At 32.6% G+C, this 20,898-nt stretch overlaps 1 protein-coding gene across 1 annotated transcript; it reads right to left on the bottom strand.

Annotated features, from left to right (window-relative positions):
• Positions 1–309: 309 nt before the first annotated feature.
• On the bottom strand, positions 310–17,246 carry LOC149412275 (metallophosphoesterase domain-containing protein 1). Its single transcript, XM_089645834.1, has 5 exons — positions 16,794–17,246; positions 13,741–13,987; positions 12,979–13,205; positions 11,630–11,755; positions 310–6,339 (listed from the first exon to the last, which is right to left on the bottom strand). The coding sequence occupies exons 1-5, from the start codon at positions 17,059–17,061 to the stop codon at positions 6,332–6,334; spliced, it is 876 nt and encodes a 291-aa protein (XP_089501960.1). The 5' UTR covers positions 17,062–17,246; the 3' UTR covers positions 310–6,331.
• Positions 17,247–20,898: the final 3,652 nt, after the last annotated feature.

The raw sequence follows: 20,898 nt of genomic DNA, 5'->3' as shown, positions 1-20,898 counted from the left end.
AGACTGATATTTTGATATTAATTTGTTCATTATAAACTTTACATTTGTGCCATATAACAAGATCCGATCTCAATTAAATATTTTTGATTTATTTATAGTGTTTTATTGCCTAGACGAAAGTGTAGTTACAATGAAACAAGGAAAACAGTTTAGTTATCTAGGGTCAAACAATATATAGTCTACAAATAAATTTACACCATTTACGAATAAAAGTCAATTTTATTATTACAAAATTTATTTTTTTAAATTAGAATATTTACAATTTATATAAAAAGAGATCAATTCAATATTGAATAATAAATAAGTAATTTAAATTAACTTAAACATCATAAACTAAATTTAGAAGAATGTTACCAAATGCGTTTATTTAATAAACATAGTTAAAATATAACATACTTTTCTTCAATAATTTTTGTGAACTATCTTCTTAATATTATATATAACACGAAAAAACCTTGAGAATACTTCAGAACTTTATGCTGTTTTTTGTGGATAGTAAACATCTAATATCCTAATGTGTCGAAAAAAAGACACTTATGCTGGCATTACAATGTGTTCTTTGAAATGCGTAACAGTAATTATAAACAAAGTTTATACTTTATTTGACATTTATATATATATTTTTTTCATTAATCATATTTTTATAACATAGGGTTAACAGGTTATTATTACAGAAGATTAATTAAAAGACAGTAAAATAATATGAGCTCTTACTGGGTTCTTAATAACACATTTGAGGACATGATCGACGCTTTGTTCATTTATAAGATATTGGTCGTACATTGTAACATATCTATTCTGTTAACATATTGTAGAGTAGGGGAGACTGACCGGAGCCGGTTGCCACCACGCGGCAACGCTGCATCAATGAGGAATGTGGTCCTAAAGTTGCCATTCAACTAGCGCAGCGATCGGTTGTGCATGTTTATGAGCAGCATGAGGAGTAACGAATGTAAGTTTCTTTAACATTTTACTTGGACTGTATTTTGGTAAAACCCTTCAACCACATTTTTTGGTAATGTTACTTTTCAGAGGTTTCATAGAATAATCTTCAAAGAACAACATGGTAAAGTAATTTTTACTAATTAAGGCATTTTTAATACTAAAAATTAAATTTACTCATACAATTTTGTTTATGGCTTAAAGGATTTTACAAACCAGTCGATAAATTGAATTTCTCGTTGACTATAATACATATTAATGTTGTGATAACATAACAAGAATAAGCGTGATGTTGACTACAATACCTATAAACATGGGCGGCTTAACCATCAGGTCAATAGGACCCCCCAAAATTATAAGACGACAATACTTGTATTTTATATTTATTAAATTTTATACAAATCAAAATAACACTGACCATAATTGTTTTGAATACTGCCAAATAGCGAGCAGCGACATATTGGCGTTTGGCGAGTAGTGACATCTAACATTTCAGTTAGAAGCTCTACCCATTCTGCATGTACCTACGCTCGGTCAAAAAGCCCGCTGACCCAACTTCTGTCTATAAACGCCGTAGAATAAACTAAATGACACAATGGTCCTATGGCTTCATATTACGAAGACGAAATTACGCTAACTGGAGTTTTGGGTCATGTCTGAGATGGACTGACAGAGACAATACAATGAATATAATTATGTGTTTGAGAGAGATAGTTATAAATGTAGGTCGGGTAATTATATGAAGTGTAAACATCACGTAAAATAATTTTTTTTTTATTATTGTGATGGTATGTAATATTCTTTTGCTATTATAACCGTTTGGCTGCCAATCGTCGATTTTCGTCGATTCGTGTTTTAACGAAGATTGCCAATCGTCGATTTCCCTCGATTGCGTCAGTCGTGTTCTGATTCCCGCGTACGTCGGTACGTAAAATTCTCATTTTTTCAAAACACCTGGACTTCAGGATCCTCCTCCGCGTGATTCTAAACCAATATTCTTTAATAAAACACCGAAAAAATCACCGAAATCCTTGAAAATTCAAAGTATTTATGGGGTTTTAAAAAAATATATAGTTTCATAAAAAATAATGTTTTTTTGGTGGCAATTTACAAGCAACTGTATGAATTTTTTTGGCACTCTAACGGTTAAATATTATTTTGTCAGTTATCACTTACCATTTCTCAGCAGTTATGGAAAATAGCTTGATTTAAAACTTTTTTCCTTATTTTAGGTAATTAATTACTACTCATAACAAGTTGCGAAATGCTTAGTTACATGCTTACTAATTAAAATTATAATCATTTTTAGCAATATCAAAGTATAATTTGAGTTGAATTGATGAGATACCTACAAATAATGTTTAGCAATATCAAAGTATAATTTTAGTTGAATTGATGAGATTCCTGAACGTTGTTGGCATATCAATTAAAGATTGATCACAATATATTTATTTTAATGACCTTCCGCTTCTAGACCCCTAGAGCCACCTCTGCCTATAATTATAATTTATTTGCAATGAAACATGGCTGCAATATGGGGAGAAGTTAGTCTTTACGTAGGATTTGTTTTGGTTTTTTATAAAGGGTTTTTATATTTTCATCGCACCGGGTGAGGCAATTTATAGACGCGTTTTCATGTGTGGGGATACCAGCGTAAAATGATTCCGACTTCGAGACATAATGACGACTTTGAGAGATTGGTCTTCAGGGAGTTTATAAGAATGGTGATTCGGAGGTGATCAGTGGTGGAGGAGGTTTTCGGGTGGATATTAGTATTTTTTGTTGGCAAGAGATTTTTCGAGGGTATCCCAGCCAGTCTTTGTGTGGAGCACCACTGGGGGTATTCTTTTTGTAGATATGACTACTTGAGGGTTGGTGAGGGGTATGGGAGAACTTGGAGGAGGGGTGGCAGATTGGCAGGGGGGAGGGTTGGTTTGGTATTCTTCTACAGTGTCGTTAAGGAGAGGTCATTTTTGGTATGGGGAAGATGATTCTACGTTTTTTAAGGGGGGGAGGTTGGGATTTTTCTGTCATGGTAGCGTTTGCGGGAGATTTTCTATGACTCCCAGGCCATTTAGTAGGCAAGCTGCAGGGAGAGGCTTGTGAGGGGTAGATGCACGCGCATTTGTGTATTGATGATGCGTTAGTTCCAAAAAATAAAAAAATATTGTGACAGTGTAGTTTTGGAGATGACGACTGATATTATAAAATGTTCACTTGTTTCTGAGATAAACTGAGTTCATGCTACAGCATAGCAAGTTTCATAGCGAAAAACATAAAGCTTGTTAAGAGACATGAATTGTGATAAAAAATATTGTGACAGTGTAGTTTTGGAGATGACGACTGATATTATAAAATGTTCACTTGTTTCTGAGATAAACTGAGTTCATGCTACAGCATAGCAAGTTTCATAGCGAAAAACATAAAGCTTGTTAAGAGACATGAATTGTGATATATATTGTTATACACAAACAGGGGTCGGTGACGCGGTCCTAGAGCTTGTTATAAATAGGCTGCAAAAACCAGATCCTGGTCTCTTTTACCTCATGTCCTGGACCAGTCAACACCTACCACTGCTTTCCCTAGTTGAACCCGCCTCGCCACTCGAGATCCAACTCGCTGTCTATGATTTCAACCCAGCCCCCTCCACTTCTTCTGCTATCGTCGCCCTGGAGCAGGCCAGCGAGCGGCACCCCCTCCCCCGAGGTCGTCTACTGTTACCGACTGAGACTGCATACGGATTCGGTGCAAGAATTTGTGCCCGCAATAGAAAACCAAACCGACTTTATAAAGGTGTTTTTATTTTATGCAAATCGCAAATATCGTATTTCTCAAGACGTATACTTACATAAAACACTACAAGAGCCGAAAATCCCTTTATTTTCATGGTGGTTTAAATAATTATGTGACAATTCATATGAAATACCTTTAGTGCTTTATTTTATTCATTACAAAGGACAAAGGTGAATGTGTACCGGTGCTTATATTTTAGTTTTTTCTTGTGCAGGCCTAGAAGTCCCGTTCAATGAGGTTACTTTAAACCTATTTTGAAAAAAAAAACATTTTCTCGAAGACAAGACTTTCAAAATACTTTGATTGCTACAATTACTTCCTACAATTGAAAAATCTTACTTCACAGCTAGGTAACATAATGCACAATATAGTGACACTTGTTTTCAAATTTTGTGTTTTATTGGTGAAATCTACGGCATTGTAGAACCGGAACAATATCTAAGGGCCATCAAACAATATAAAATTGTACTAAATATGGAGGAGTTTTTGACTCGAAGCAAGCCGGAAAAACTGTTCTAAAACCCCCAGAAAGCGGCATTTTAAATTTTGTCAATGCAAGTGATTTAGATTAAAGTGTTCCAAACAAGTAGGTAATGTGTCAGTTTTGGGAGAAATTTTCTATTGCTGGGATTATGGAAAAACAAAAAAAGATGGACATGATTCGGCCGAATCTAATTGCAAAAGGTTGTCAAGTAAAACAAGAGAAATCAATTGAAGAAAGCAAATTATTAACCAAGCATTACGGTTCAGAATGGAAAACATATCCAACTCTTTTTTTTTATAAAAAATGTATAAGATGAAAATAATTCCCATAGTGGTTTTCAAGGTGAGAAGGATATCAATTTGTGCGAACTTCAAAGTGACGTCAAAACCGAACTATCCACAGTATTAAAGGACGAACTCTCCGTGATTTAAATACATATTTATATTTTATTATATGCAACAATTGCAATGTTGCTATTTTTAAATTTTATATTGTCATTTAGATTTACAAATAAGTAATGTTAAAAATAACTACCAAAAACACATAAAACTATTTTTTTAATATTTCAAATATATCGATGCTGGATTATTCTGCCTTTGAATATATACGACTCGTATTATATTTGTTGATTTCACAAATGAGTGCTATTACAGGCAAATCATTTTGAAGAGGACACAATAGGATGTATTTGTGCACACCAGCAGTATTGAAAGTTTCAAAAAAGATTATTGTTCTAGTAACACGTGCCTGCAGTCCCCTTTTAACCCGCAAATACCAAAAGATAATGGATATGTAGCAAAGTAAATCAATTATATTTAAATTTAGATTCACGATTTAATTCAATATTTATGGTCTTTAAATAAAAATATAAATATTTGGATGATGTGTACAGCGCCATTTTTGTGAAAAAATTATCTCAAGAGCGCTGTACAAATATATAATATGTTTCTACAATGCTCAAACTTATTACTAATAATAGACCAGACAAGCTATTATCAACTCATTGCTAACAGACTGCTTCCACCGGTTCCTCTAACACTAATACAAAACCATAATATGGTTTTGTATATATACATATTATGTAGAATGCATTTGACCAATGAACAAGATGCTGCGGTAGATTGTGTGTAATATATTATGTATTATTTATTTATATTCTGTACATGCATTTAAATTAAAATATTGATACAAAAGTACATAATTATAAGAATTAAATGTTACAATATTAACAGATGAATTATTATTCTGTTTCAATTATGTACAAAAAATTATAGAAAATAAATTTCATCATCATTAAATTACAGTGAAACTCGCTTAAGATGTTCCAGCTTAAGAAGTTTCACGCTTAAGAAGTTTTGTTTTTCGGTCCCATGAAATTCCATATAAAAGCTGGAAAAAAGCGTAAAACGGCAGTAAAACTATCATAAACCGAAACCAATGTTACAACATACGTACCTGAAATGAACCTTTATTTCATAAAACAGTGTACAACTTTGCTGAAGCAGATTACTTGTTACACAGTGGCAGCCCGAGAGTTTTGTGTTTGCTACGATTGGAAAGTATTGGTATTGTTGTAGCTGGAAACTATGAAATATTTGAAATTCATTTTACTTACTTATTTTAAAAATACACTGATATTACTAACTATGTTTACAATATTAGAAAAAAATTGCCAAATTTGGATCCCACTTAAAAAAGTTTTTTTGTCTGGTCTCTTGGAAAACTTCACTTGAAGAGAGGTTCACTGTATTTTTTTATTTCATCCAGTACACTCAAAGTAAATGTCTTTTTAAATATGTAGTTTACTTGTAGTTAGCAACTGTATACATTTCCTCAGAAGTAGCAATACGCAATCTAATCCTCTGCCTTATGAAATTCAATACTGGCAGTAAGGAGGCAACAAATTTGTTCCACATCTATTATTCTATGTATTATACTCCCCAAATGTGTTACGAACCTTCAATTAAATCATTCTACAATAGAAATTTAATAATTACATTCTATTACTAACTGTAGATGTAAAGATGGTTGTTTAACTCTGAAGGTTGAGTTAGCTCGGCAGTGTTGGGTGCACACCCCTCCTTGTGCCAGTCATCAGAAGGCTTGTTTTCTTCATTGATCTGGGCAATAACAGAAAAACATAAAAAAAATATCTGTACAGATTAATTACATAGCAAAACGGAATGTGTTCATATAATATATTGCCGCGGTAAATAAAAACACAGAAATTCGCAAGCGAGTCACTCTCCAAAGTTTTGTAATTTTAGAGTATTTATAATTGGCCTAATGTACTGATTTTTAGCCAAAACACTTAGGTACTAAACACCTATTCTATAATATATTTTTTTTTATGTTTGTAAAATATAATACTATCCTCATTGAAGAAGAACATAATACTAATAAATCTAAACGAAACATGAAACAGCACAAGACACAGAAAAATTAAAAGATATCGGTCACAATTGGAATCGAACCTAGGATCTCTCATCTTACCGGGACAGGCGTCTAAACCAACCTGGCCATTGGGACCTATTTATTAAACGTCATATTTGTCAATCTCATATTTCATTTATATTTATTAGTATTATCTACTTCTGCAATGATATATTACGTTGATGGGAATAGCCTTCGAAATAAGTAAAAAAATATAAAAAAAACAAAGGTTTTTAGGTAAAATCAGTTGAAAATATGCATTTTTTTAAGTGTGTAAAAAGCAGTAAAACGCTTTCTGTATTTAACATTGCTAATGTTGAATGCTTATCGAGTGATTTTAATGTTGAATGTTTATCGGAGGAAAATAATTTCCCTCAGGTCGTACTTCATCTTTGGGGATGCTGTGTGGAGTTTCTTTTTGAGGGAAGGAGTGAAGGGAAAGAGATCTTGAAAAGAACCATGTTTTAGAAGGGAGGAAACATAGAAGCCCGCAACAAGTCGTGGAAACGACCCAATCTCTTGAGATTAATGTCAACGGTGTACAGATGTTGGACGCGTGTTTTATATATTTTCCAAATGTACATCGGTGACAAAGGAAACAATGACCTTCATGATGAATCAGTCAATCAAGCTTGTTTGGTGACCAGATCTGAGTAACCAGAGACTTTTCCCCTTCTCTTCCCAATTTCCTTCCCCTCCCCACTACTTTCAGCCACACAACATACCCCAATTAAGGATGCCATAGTCAAACTGGCTCCAGATGGTTGGGAGCAGTTGGGACTCTTGTGCGGTGTTCACAAAACAAAAATTGTGTGTAACTTCAAAAAATTCAGGTTTAATTTAACTAAATCCTTTGCTTGTAATTTTTTCTTATAATGTATGTTATTTATTAATTGATATACAAATATTATGCAAAATTACCCAACATACAAATTGAAAAAAAATTATTTAGGCATTGGGCTTCTTTGTGAGTGAAAGACAGTGCAGCGGGAAAACGTATTTCAAGATTGTAGATAAAAACACCAAGTTACTAAATGTAAGTAATCTCAGTAAAGTCACTGTGTTTTTATTTACATAAACAGAAATACTGCTTTTTTACATACCAACAGCAAGACATTTACAGCGCCCTTAATGTGATTTTTCGCATACAAATTAACCAATTATAGTAAATAAATTAAAAAATATATATACATAAAACATAGGAAATTCAATACTCTATATGGAATGTGTGGGACTGCACTAACCTCCCCACATACCGGAATAAACACTTTTATTATTATTATTATAATACTTAACCGCTTCATGCTTTTAACCTCTCAGACAAAGACTTTTTATTTACTATGTGTTCCTTTGAGAACTGTCAAACGTGATAATTTTTGTGTTATTTACGAGTTTTGCTAAAAGCTTCATAACTCACGTTTTGGGAAACGTAGCCTCATTCTAAAAAAATGTTTTGGAAAGATTATGAAATCCACTATCGCATTGTGTTGTTAAAAGTAAATATTTGCGTTTCTAAATATACATTTTATGAAAACGTCAAAAATATGTAAAAAATCGCTTACCATTATTTCAAAGCCGTGAAAAATGTACTTTTTTCTGAGTATCATAAAGAAATAACACTTTATATATTGAAGAAATATAATTAAAAACTATTAGTCACCTCAAAATATAAACCGTCCAAACTAAAATATTTTTAATAAATTATTTAGAAACGCAATAAATTATGAACGAACAAGATGACAGATTCAATCGGCTTAGATAATGCACCTCTACGTTCCATAGATATTCTTGAATGCAGAGCGTTATTCATTATCGATACTCTGTTTTTTAAATCATGGCAATCCGTATGATGGAAATAAATCGATTTTTGTAAAATCTCGCGCGTTTACGTGAAAAGACGTTCTAATGTCTTGACCGCTATTATCATATTTACGTCTTTTGACGTTCTAATGTTCTGAGTGGTTAAACGAGTTATGCTCGAGCGCTAAATGCGTTCCAATTTCTGCTAGCCCGAGTGACGCTCGCCTGTTTTGACTTGCAGTGTTATATTTATAGCTAAAACGAGTAATGCTTGTGAAAGTTAGCCATGTATTTAACTCAGTTTGAATTTGCCTGCAGTTGAGATCGGTCGTGTTTTTGAGCTGCTTATTTCGTTCTTATTTATATTTTAATTGAAAAATGTATAAACCTTGAATAAAACATTTAAAATAACCTGATTTTTTTTTTTTAAATACTTTTTATTAAAAAACCTTAAATGCCAGTAAGTGGCTAATAACTTCCCATACTATATATTGATAATTTTGCTGAGTGGCTGACAGTATGCAAAAACCACCATAAACTAATTTTGGGCAGTGGCGGCTTATGAACTTTTAGTGGCTGGAATGCAAAGATTATAAAGTACTAACTAATAGTTGTTGAAATTTTTTTTTTCAAAATTATTTCCTTTGAATGATTGCCTGAGAAAGAAACCATTTATATTTTTAAAATCTGAAATTGGCCAAAAGACAAATATGTGGTTGAAATAGTTATAAAGGCTGTTAATTCAATTGGCAGTCAGCGACACGTACATTTTTAGGGATTATAAAACAATGTAAAAACGCAAACACACTTTCGATTTCATCGAATAACACCAGCAATTGTTTAAGTTTTACTATGATAAAAAAAGTGGTACCAGGGAAAACACAAGCAATTGATGGTATTTCACAATTAAACAAAAAAGAAAAACATGGAATCGGTTGTTTTTTCAGGAATATTTAGGAAATACAAATATGTGGTTGAACTAGTTACATATTACCACATTTCTGGCAGGTATTTTTTGCGCTGGCGCTACAATGTCTCCGGGCGAAAATGAAGGTCACGCGCAAATTTCTTAAATTTTTTTTAAATTGCTTATTCTTTGAAAATAATCAAAATATTGTAAAATAAAAATTTATACATAGTAACTCAGCATATCCAAGCTTTAAAAATACTAAATGAAAATCGAATATTATTCGAAATGTAACTCGATTAACCTTGTAATATGTTTATTACGGGTCTGCCTATCGGTATTTGCCCATAAATACGCCTGACATCTCTCGCTCGCTTGCACCTAGGAGTTAGGCGGAACAGAGATAGAGATTCGAACAGTCATAAAAAGTCATTAAAACCCTCATTCCAGGAATTGAATTATTACAATAACAAATAATATACTATCCTTTTGTTGAAATACCGATGTTAAAGAAAGGTACAATAATATATACCTATATAAAAAGAAGACTTGCATTACGATTCAATAATTATGTACATATAGTTGGGACCTTTACAAAGAGATTGGTATTTTATCTTCATATAAAAACATTGAATAATTCTGTCTTTTCTACCATTGAAATGAAGCCGGCACAAAAGGTAGAACTACCCTTCCAGGCATTAAGCATCAATCGACCGAACTCGTAGAACTACCTTGCCCGGCCGAAGTGTGTTAAGGCTGACTATTCAATTTGAATTAGTCAATTTAAAAAAAAAATCACTTTCTAACTACCAGTTTTTTTTTCTACAAATGTTGATTAAATAGTTAAAATGTTTTCAAAGCTTGCATTTATTTCATTGAAATCTGATGGGGTGGGTATGCGTGACATCATACGTACCTCGGTTTTGTGTATGAAATCAATAAATCTCAAATTTAAATATTTTACAAGATTTCCAAAAAATATGAATTCTTTTGAAATACTTTGTATAAAAGTGGTAAAAAGTGTTTGAGTCTACGCAGAGCAACTTTCCACAAAATTACCCGCATCGATGTAAGATCTGTCAGAACCCGCCGAACAATGACAGTGCGTTTAAATCTTTTACAGTTTTAATTGTTTTTAGTGACGATTTATAAATTCTACACATAATTATGTACAGGGTGTCCGGAAGTAAAGTGCGCTAACTTCGGGGGGTGATTCTACATGATTTTAGAAGTAAAAATAAATAACTTTTTTCGAAATTGAAATATTTTAGAGTAGTTCTCGGGTAAAATAAAGTTGAACAGTTTGTATGTGTAAATGAATATTCTTCAATGGAAAAATATTTTTGTATGGGAAAATATAAAACATTTATCTTATTTAATAAATTATCTTTTTACTTCTACTATCATGTAGAATCACCTCCCGAAGTTAGGACATTTTATAACCTGTAAAGGACAACCTGTTAAGTAAAACTTATATATTTAGAATCAGCATTTGTTTATCTATTTGAATATTTGGTTTTAAAGCTAAATATTTTTCACTCAATTTCCTTATTAACAGTCAGCGACACATACATTTGTAGGGGATTAAAATACAATGCAAAAACGCAAACACAAGTTTAATTTCACCGAACAGCAATGAAGAACTGAATTTAAGTCAAAAATGACCTTCTTACTCGAATACTTTTTTTTATTTACTTTTAATAGTTAAAATAATTTTCAAAGTTTTAATTTTCCAATGTCCGCTAAAACGCCCGACTTGTATCAACAGGGTAAACTCAGTACTAAATTGAAACGGACTTAAAATATAGACATATCTCTTTTGTATTATGGTAAGATATATGATTTAATCAGAATTTTTATATAAGTCCGTGGATAATATTAAAATCCGAAAGATTCTTACATCTGCTTTCAAAACCTGTAATTCAATTTGGTTGAAAATTTTGAAGAGATTGTATTTTATAAATTTTTTAAATAACAATTTATTATTTCTACATATAATTAATTATATTTAAACTTATATATTCATAATCGGCATTTAATGACCTATACCAACAAATATGTTTTAGGCCATAATATTTTTGACCGGTGTTCTTCATTGTTTGTGTTTTGTTATGATTGAAAAAAAAAATGGTATGATGGCAAAACACAAGAAATGATGTTCGCACAGATTAACTATTCAAAACTAGAAAACAAATAAATAAAATATAAATAGGGAATTTCGCTGGGGATGTGACACAAGGGTATTAATATAAAAATTAACTATTGCTCACTGGTCTTAGATATCCCGGGAGGTAATTTGATGTCAAACACAACAGGAGGATTGTTCGGTAAGTAGTTAAGATCACAAGTAGAAGCGTTGATGTATATAATTTTTCCATCCGATGAAACTCCATAACCTGAAACAGTAAATAAAAAGTTTTACACTATTTCTGATTTATTTATTTTTAATTCATAAAATGCCAATCAACATAACTTCTTCTGTTCAATTATAAAAACAATTTTAAACAACAGCTTCAATAAATCTTTCAGATGAATGTAAATGAAAATGGAATGAGCTTATTCTTTAATTCTGTTAAAATTGTTGATTTTTTTTCCAATACAAAATTAAGGATTATCATTACATTAAACTAGAAGGTGTTTATTTCGTTTATGAAACACAACATGTAAATTACACACATTCTCATCACGTGTTTGGTTGTTCAATGCACTGCGAAATGCAAATACTAACCAATACAAACCTCGTTTTACTTATTTATTTATTTGCATTACTTAAATTATTAAATGCAAAGTCTTTATAAATACATAATTGACAGTGTCATGAAGGTCATATCATTAACTAATAACATAAAGACATTTAAAATTGAAGATCAAAATAAGAAAAACTTGAATAAAAAATCATATATTTTTAATTCCGATTTTGTCTTCTTGGTTGAAATGAAGTGGAATCTTAGAAATGGAAATTATACCACTTTCCCGACCTGAAACTTGGCTGATAGACTCGTTGACAAAGCATTTTATCAAATTAACCCACTTTCCCGACCTGAAACTTGGCTGATAGACTCGTTGACAAAGCATTTATCAAATTAACCCACTTTCCCGACCTGAAACTTGGCTGATAGACTCGTTGACAAAGCATTTTATCAAATTAACCCTCTTTCCCGACCTGAAACTTGGCTGATAGACTCGTTGACAAAGCATTTTATCAAATTAACACACTTTCCCGACCTGAAACTTGGCTGATAGACTCGTTGACAAAGCATTTTATCAAATTAACCCACTTTCCCGACCTGAAACTTGGCTGATAGACTCGTTGACATCAAATTTGGTGGCACTCAGACACAAACACACATTTTTCTGAAAATGGATTACATTATATTTAATAAATAAAAAAATTACAGCAATTGATAAATGAAATAAATGTTGGTACTATCCAATTAGAATTTAGTTTAGGTGTTAGCGTTGTTGACTCCAGTCTCTAGGGAGGAAGGTTAGTCTCTAGGAAGGTATGGCTAAACTGGCAGTACGGATGTTTTGAAAGGTACATATCAAGTCCTGTGATTTTTGGCTTTACCTGTAGGATGAACATCACGAAGTAAGGAAGTAGAATCAAGTCACCTACCTTCGTGGATATGCCCGAAGATGTGATATTTGGCTTTAAGGCGTTTCTGAATAACTTGCAGGAGGTCGACACATCCGGCACGCACACCACTGCAGCAGAGGTCCCCGTGGCCAATCGGAGGTGTGTGGGATATTAATATATCTGTGTCCAAGGGAATCATATTCCATTTTTCAAGGCACATTTTACCCCTTGGTAAGTTAAATGCCCACTTACAAAATTCAGGTTGCCTGAAATGAAATATAACATATAGATTAAATGTTATGTAAGTTTACAGTTTGCAATATTTAAAGAATATAAGAATCTTGGAGGAATTATATTATATATTTATCGTTTCTATTTTTTGTATAACCTTATTTAATAAGAGTAAAACTTTAAGGAAATGTAAAATAAATTTACATCATGGGTTTCAAATAAGGCCATTCTAATTTCAATTTCAGAGAAACTGAATGAAAACAAAACTTATCAAGTGAGAAAATTCTTTAATTTAATTTTGTATAGCTTAGTAAAGCCACACCACAGATAGTCTATCTATAAATCATTTTTGCGTAAGATAACAGAAATGTGGAACGAGCTGCAAATATGATATATATTATTTTTGATGAATTAATTGTGAAACAACACAAGTTAATAAAATTTACGTTGTCGAGAACCTCACCTTACCCCTCGACCACGGAGGCCATTAAATTTAGTTCCTTTTGTATTAACCAATCCCTTCCTTCATCAAGAGAGTTGTCACACAAAACATATTAAAAAAAATCTTACCAAGGTGTTCCATATATTTTGATTCCGTAAATAATGACTTCTGAATCTTCTAAATAAGTGCAATTGGTGAGTTCCTCCTTTATGTTAACATTACTGATGGCATCTGAGAGTTTTTCTTTTGCCATTCCTAAAGTGGGTATTCCGTCCAGTACTGAATGCATTTTTTGCAGAGGGTGGGTGAAATTACGGTCAAAACTCAGCTCATGGTTACCGGCGATGACAATTTTGTGCTTATGCGGTAATTGTCCTAAAATGAAAAAAAATAATTTAGTTAAAAATAATAATGTAATTTACACATTTGGAATATTTTTGCAAAATGTGGGTATTTTTGTATTTTATTGAGGTTTCTCATAGAGTCATATCCGTCAGAGGCGACTCGTGACTGAAATTTCCAGCAGTACATTTCACTTTTAAAATATCATTCACTTCAACGAGATACATTTGCAAAAAAATTGAATAAACAATACTGCTCCATCAGTGTTTGCAAATCATCCCGAGAGTAAAGGAAACCGTTTATTCACCGCGCAAGAGTGCTAATGTGTGAATGTTGTAGTGCTAACATTGTAAATTATTATTCCTAAACAAATCCATTCCAGACGCATTGGTTTATGCATGGTCAAAGTTGTGCAAATTTTATTTTGTTGGTAATCATAGACTGGTGATTTGGTCAGTTTTTCCGTTTGTCTCTGAATATATGTGGAAAATTTCAAAACTGTCTATAAGGGGGTTTTGAGTAAATTTAAAAAGAAATTTTATAATATTTGAAAAGGGGTAGTTAAAAAGTCAAACTACTATCCCTATATACAGGGTGTCCGGAAACTCGTAGTACAAGCGGGAAACTGGTGAATCTACATCACATTTGGAGTCGATTTTGTAGTATATTTTTTTTTTGTTTGAGCTTTCGTTATCGAGTAAATCGAGTTTGAAGTTGATTTTTTTTTTTTTAATTTTTTTTTTTTTTAATCAAATTCTTATAAATTATTACTGAAGATCAAAGTACCCAACTAATTAAAACTATTTGAAAGTAAAACAAATGAAGAAACTCGGATTTGAAGCATTATTTTGAAATCACCCTTCATTTAACCCGGTGTAATCATAAAATATTTCTGCTCTGCAGGGTTAAAACATCTGTTGTTCAACCCTAAACACCAGAAAAAACTTTAACCCTAAAATAGCCGAAAAATATTTTTTTTTGGTTTTTTTTTTTTTTTTTTTGAAAATGCTCAAATCAAAAAACTTTATGTTTTTTTGGGTTCCCCATGTGGTGTAGATTCTCCAGTTTCCCGCTTGTACTACGAGTTTCCGGACACCGTGTATATCTTATGAAAGGTTATTGCTGAAATTCATATCAGCCATCTGCAGAAGAAAAAATGTTGTTTCATATTGCAATTCAGATGAAATGAAGTGTTATTTCAATAATCTATATGTAACGCCAAGCACTCGCGACCATCGTAGTGCGCTGAGGGTAAAAATCCCACCAACAGAAAGTATGTATTTCAGATTACTATACGTATGAGTATTTACCGACACTTAACGAATACAAAATTTTCACAATGGTACAAAAGCATACAATGTGTGTTCTTTATCACAATAATGCTGCAGCTCTTTCTTACACACTAAATAATGTGTAAGAAAGAGCTGTCAATCAATCAAACTACGTATGTATGCATGTCTGCAATCATTGAAATACATCTCCCTCGCACGCATTACAAAAATGAAACACCGTTGCCATTGCCGTGCTGTAGCCGTAGGAATTATAACAGCGATCATTGAGTACTTTTGGCGCTAGAGAAGTTTATAATGATTCTGTTTAGTAAAAGTTTACGATGGTTTTCAAAACTTTGGCAAAATACCGGCATCTTTATAAATTAAAAAGGAAATGTTCGGAACAAGAATCTTCGAAAAAAAAAAAGATTGTCATGCCTCAAGAAGCTGTGTAATATAAAGCTTTAGTATGAAGCAAAAAGCTATTAATTTAAGTAGACTTCGAGTCACCATTGCATTGTAATGAAATGCAGTAGTCGCTTTTGAAAAATAAAAGGTTTTCTTTGCTAAACCATCTACAGACGACGTGATGGTTGGTTAAATTTCATCAGTTGCTACTCTCGGTAAAACAAAAATTTTCGATCGCTCTACTAGCATCGTTAACTATTAACATGTAAAGAAAAAGACAAAAGTGGTCAAAAAGTGGGTCTTATGGAATGGAAAAAATTCAGTCATGATGCTACAGGAAGAATTTAAACTTAGTTTTTTATGGTTTCATCTTTTCAACCTTTTCAATTCCACTGCTCCAAAAGAAACATAATATCTTCGTTTCTGGCATCTCTATGTCATGCCTTGCATTTTAATTATTTTTATTCGTTAAATGTAAGCGAAGACAACTACACTTGACGGCGCCCTAGGCAGACTGACTGATTAAAGTTTGTTTCAACCACTCAATAACTCTACAGACAATCCAATTTGGTTGGACAGTTAAGTGGTTTGATGCTATGGCGGTACAATGTCACGCCCCCTCATTGCACGCAACGCAACTCCACAATGTTCAACTGAGCAGATTTATACAACCGCTCAACCGAATTGAAAAGTATGTAGGACCCATTATTTATGATACACGAAAAAATACGATTCTAAAGCATTATGATTATTTTTCAGAATGTCAGTATTTCAGTCAGTGTAAGCTATAACTTCTTCCCAGAATCAATAAGCCTTGAGGCCTTACTAATAAACGTGTTATAAGTTTGAAACAACTGATGAAAAATAATTAGTGGATGCCAAATAGTTTATCAGTTGTGAAAAATTAAAAATAAGTTTATTAGTGAGGGTGTAGGTACTTTGATAAAATAGTTTCCAAAATAATAATATTGGTATCGACGTGCCTTTATATCGGAGAATCATCAAAAACATGAAATCGCGCGTTTGAGTAACTTCTGGCGGAAACTTCGACCTGAAAAGAATAAATGGTAAATATTTCCCTAACCGCCGCACTTTTACGCACAGATTAAAGAAATTACACTTCGTTCCAACTTAATTATTAGATATATGAAGAAACTTACCGATCCAAGCGTTAAATTCTTTAACTTCCTCAAGCTGTCCGCAGCGCGTGAAGTCCCCGGCGTGGATAAAAATATCACCATCTGGAATCTCGAATTTTATATGGTTTGTCAAAGAGTGCGTATCGCTCATGCAGACTATCCTGAGTTTGTCATCAGATACTTGGGACGTCGGAGACTTCACATTGACCTTTATGACTTTCTGCGTTCTAGAAATATCTTTCCACGCGTGGGTAGGGTTGTTCGAATGGGGGTGAACTTCGACAGACATTATTGGTGTTTTTCCTTCAAAGATGACTAAAAATCACACTTTCAAAACGGAGAAAGTGTCAAATGATAATGACAATGGCTTTATCTTCAGATGCCATGTCAATATTATTGTATCTTATCTAAAAAATTTACGTCAGTCGTCACAACAGAACTCCCGTAACCGGAACCGAATAACCATAGATATACGATTTCGTATTCCGAATGACATAGACGCCAGACGGACATAGATATCAGTGTTGCCAACCCAATCTTTAAAATAAAGCCAGCCGCCTCCCGAAAATTAGCTGAAAAAGAGCTAAAACCTTGCACAGTCTAAATTTTATCTGGATTCTCAACAATATTATTTCGAATATCATGGTGAGGGGGAGTGGCTGGCGAATATCGGGTAAAAAAATTTCCCCACATTATTTGAAATCCATGGGAGGAAGGGGTGGCTAGGAAAAAAATTACCCAATTTTTGTCAACGTTTTTGGAATTTCCATAGATTTTTGTACTTTTTCCAAAAATAATATTTTTCTCCACTATTTTGTATTTAAACAAGGAGCTTAGATTACCTGAAAGAACGGGCTAAGAAGCTAAACCACTTTTTTGAAGCTGACGGCCTCAGTTTAGAGCTAAATATAACTATATAATAGCTGAGTTGGCAACACTATATATATATACCCATAGATATACTACTTACCGAACGACCATAGATATGACCACAGACATTGAATTGATCATAGACCTAAAAAACCGTAAAGAGCAATAGTGCGATTTTGAATGAATGGCATTGAAGGCAAATCTAGGGAGAGGGGAAATTGTTTGGCAGCCAGGCTCATACAAAATCGCACTAATGTTCTGTCCAGGGCTTATCAAGTCCATGTAATGATTGATCGAGTGTCGAATTGTTCCAAGTAAGCAGTATTACGGTCTTGATATCTACATTTGTTATAGTTTCTACCCCAGAATGTTTTCCTTTTCTTAGCATTCGTTGGCTAGGATGCATAGGCTATTTCCGTCGATAAAATGATACAACTACTTCAGTAATTCCGTTATTTTATTCAATAATTATTTGATTCCGCCAGGAAAATCTGTCATTCTGTAAATAACGTTAGACTCAAAATTTTGAATTCTTTTAATCCTGAAATCCTTTTGAGGGTACTCTTACCCGCCAGATATTACATCAAGACGGTAAGAAAGTAAATCTGTTAATATGACAACAATTTCTTTCAGATTTACCACTCTCCCAAAGGTGTGCTCGCAAAAGGTGAAAAATAGATCTAAATGTGTTGCCGTGTGCATGGTTTTTACCACGTTTTTCGTTATTTTTTACTTCCATTGTTTTTAAAAAACATATCTAAAAAAGATATTTGAAAAAAATGTCATTTCGAGGATATGGTAACACTGATAATAATATTTTGTATATTTTTATTATCTGTATTTAATAAATTTTATAAAATATATAATGATAAAACTATACTAACAGACCAAACAATTAGTCATAATAGACCCGATATAGTTTTACATGACAAAATTAAAAAAAAAAAACTTATATCATTGATGTCGCTATTCAAAATTCCTCTAATATTCAAAAATCTGTTTTTGAAACAATAAGAAAATACACAGATTTAGGTAATGAAATTAAAAGAATTAGGCATTCTCAGAGTATAAAAATATTTCCATTTGTTATTTCGGCTACTGGCATCATACTTATATCTCTCATTGAAAATTTAGGCGTATTAGATCTGTCAAAAAAATTACACAGGATTTTCCAATAAGAGGTGTTATTTTGATATTCAATCATAAAAGATCAATGGTTTCGTTGCTTGTGTGGCACGTAGCGCCGTTTTGTTGAAAGTAAACGTTTTCCGATCAATACCATCCAATTCCGGATATGAAAAATCATTAATCATCTCTCGATAGCGCAATCCATTTACCGTAACTGTTGCTCCAGCCTCATTTTCGAAAAAGTAAGGTCCAATGACTCCGCCGGACCATAAACCGTACCAAACAGTCACACGTTGAAGATAGAGAGGTTTTTCAACAATAACTTTTGGGTTTTCCGAGCCCCAGATGCGACAATTTTGTTCGTTGATGAAGCCACCTAGGTGGAAATGGGCCTCATCACTCAGATGATTTGCATTTGATTCACTCAAGCGATTTTTAATAATTTCAATGCGTTGTTGAAGCGTGTATCGTTCCATTTTTATTAATGGCGTAGTTTCTACTTGTCAAATGTAAAAAAAATAACAGCTTCGAAAGTAACATCTACCGAAATAACGGGCTATTCAAAATAACACCTCTTATTGGAAAACCCTGTATATAAAAATGAAAAAATCAGTCATTTTTTAAATATTTGTATTGAGGGATTAGTAGGATTTATAGGTCCAATTAGAAGTTCTACCGAGCCGAACCCTCTGATATGAAAATATCTGGATTCGGTGAATTATTTCCCCATTTGATCTCTGGTGATTTAACGTGTTGTTTTTGTATTATTTTATATTTATTTTGCTTATATAATGCACTTACGTAATGTGGATTGATAATTTATGGAAAAGTGTGTGGAAGGGTTTAGTTTATCCTGTGGGGAAGATTTAACCCGGACATTAAGTTGGAAAAGATTATTATGTGCAGGTTTTTACGGAGTTTTTTTTCAAACGTTTCTGGCTTTCACCCTTCAAGTGTTTTAGGCCACAATTACAAATTATTTAAAGAGGGAAGGTGAATTCGCGGTGACAAAGTATTATTATTTTTTAAATTAAAATTTATGAAAATTAAAACATAAAAATGCACTAAATATTTTGTAGGTTGTGTGTTCTTTTATCAAAAATACTTGGTTTTTTTGTTTTATACTAATAAAAATTATAAAATGATTGTTTTAAAACTATTGCCACGGAGGAAATATATACCTACTAGCTGTTAATCGCGACTTAGGTGGCCTGGTATTAGTGAGAAATTACTGGGATAATAAGTAGCCGACATCACTCTCCATTCTCCAATCTACAAACCATTCCTATACAAAAAAACGCGTCGATCGGTCGCTCTGACGTGTGCGACGTGAAAAAATGACAAACAAATACATCTTCCCACTTATTACTTAGAATTAGGATGATTCCTCCAACAAACATAATTTAATTATGTATCTTTGTTTCCTAAATTCTCAATAAAAAAGCGACATGCTTTTTACATGGTTTTTATAAACTTTAAAATGTGACACATAGGCCATGTGAAGTGGTTCTATTATAATACATTGTCATCATTTAAAACAAAAAAATACAATTTTCTTCAACAAAATCTAGCTGAAACATAACTAATATAACCATTCACGACAAAAACTGAACTAGAACTGATAATTGCTTAACCAAATGTGATAAACTAAATCAATAGTCAAACATAAAATACCTATTTTTTAAATTTTAAGTGTGCAAGATTTTATCACGAATATCGAAATTCTTTTTTAAGGGGTAGGAAAACGAAATGGGATCTTCCTGTTATTTTGCAGGTCAAGTGTGCAAGATTTTATCACGAATATCGAAATTCTTTTTTAAGGGGTGAGAAAAAAAAGAATTTTGATATTCATGATAAAATCTTGAACATCGAAATTAAAAAAGAATTTCGAAATTCAAGATTTTATCACGAATATCGAAATTCTTTTTTAAGGGGTGAGAAAAGGAAATGGGATCTTCCTATTATTTTGCAGGTCAAGTGTGCAAGATTTCATCCATCTCAGAATAAACTAGAGATTTGTATAACACAAAAATCACAGACACTCTACTTTATACTACATATATATATATTAATTGACGTGCGCCCTGCGTTGCTTGGGGTGAAGTTTGGAATTCCATAGTATCTGATA

The sequence above is a fragment of the Hesperophylax consimilis genome, chromosome 23 (genome assembly GCF_061612785.1).
Source record: "Hesperophylax consimilis isolate HC1 chromosome 23, BYU_Hcon_1.0, whole genome shotgun sequence".
NCBI lineage: Eukaryota > Metazoa > Arthropoda > Insecta > Trichoptera > Limnephilidae > Hesperophylax > Hesperophylax consimilis.
The sequence above is the reverse complement of the archived record's forward strand: the minus strand, read 5'-3'. Positions and strand labels throughout refer to the sequence as shown.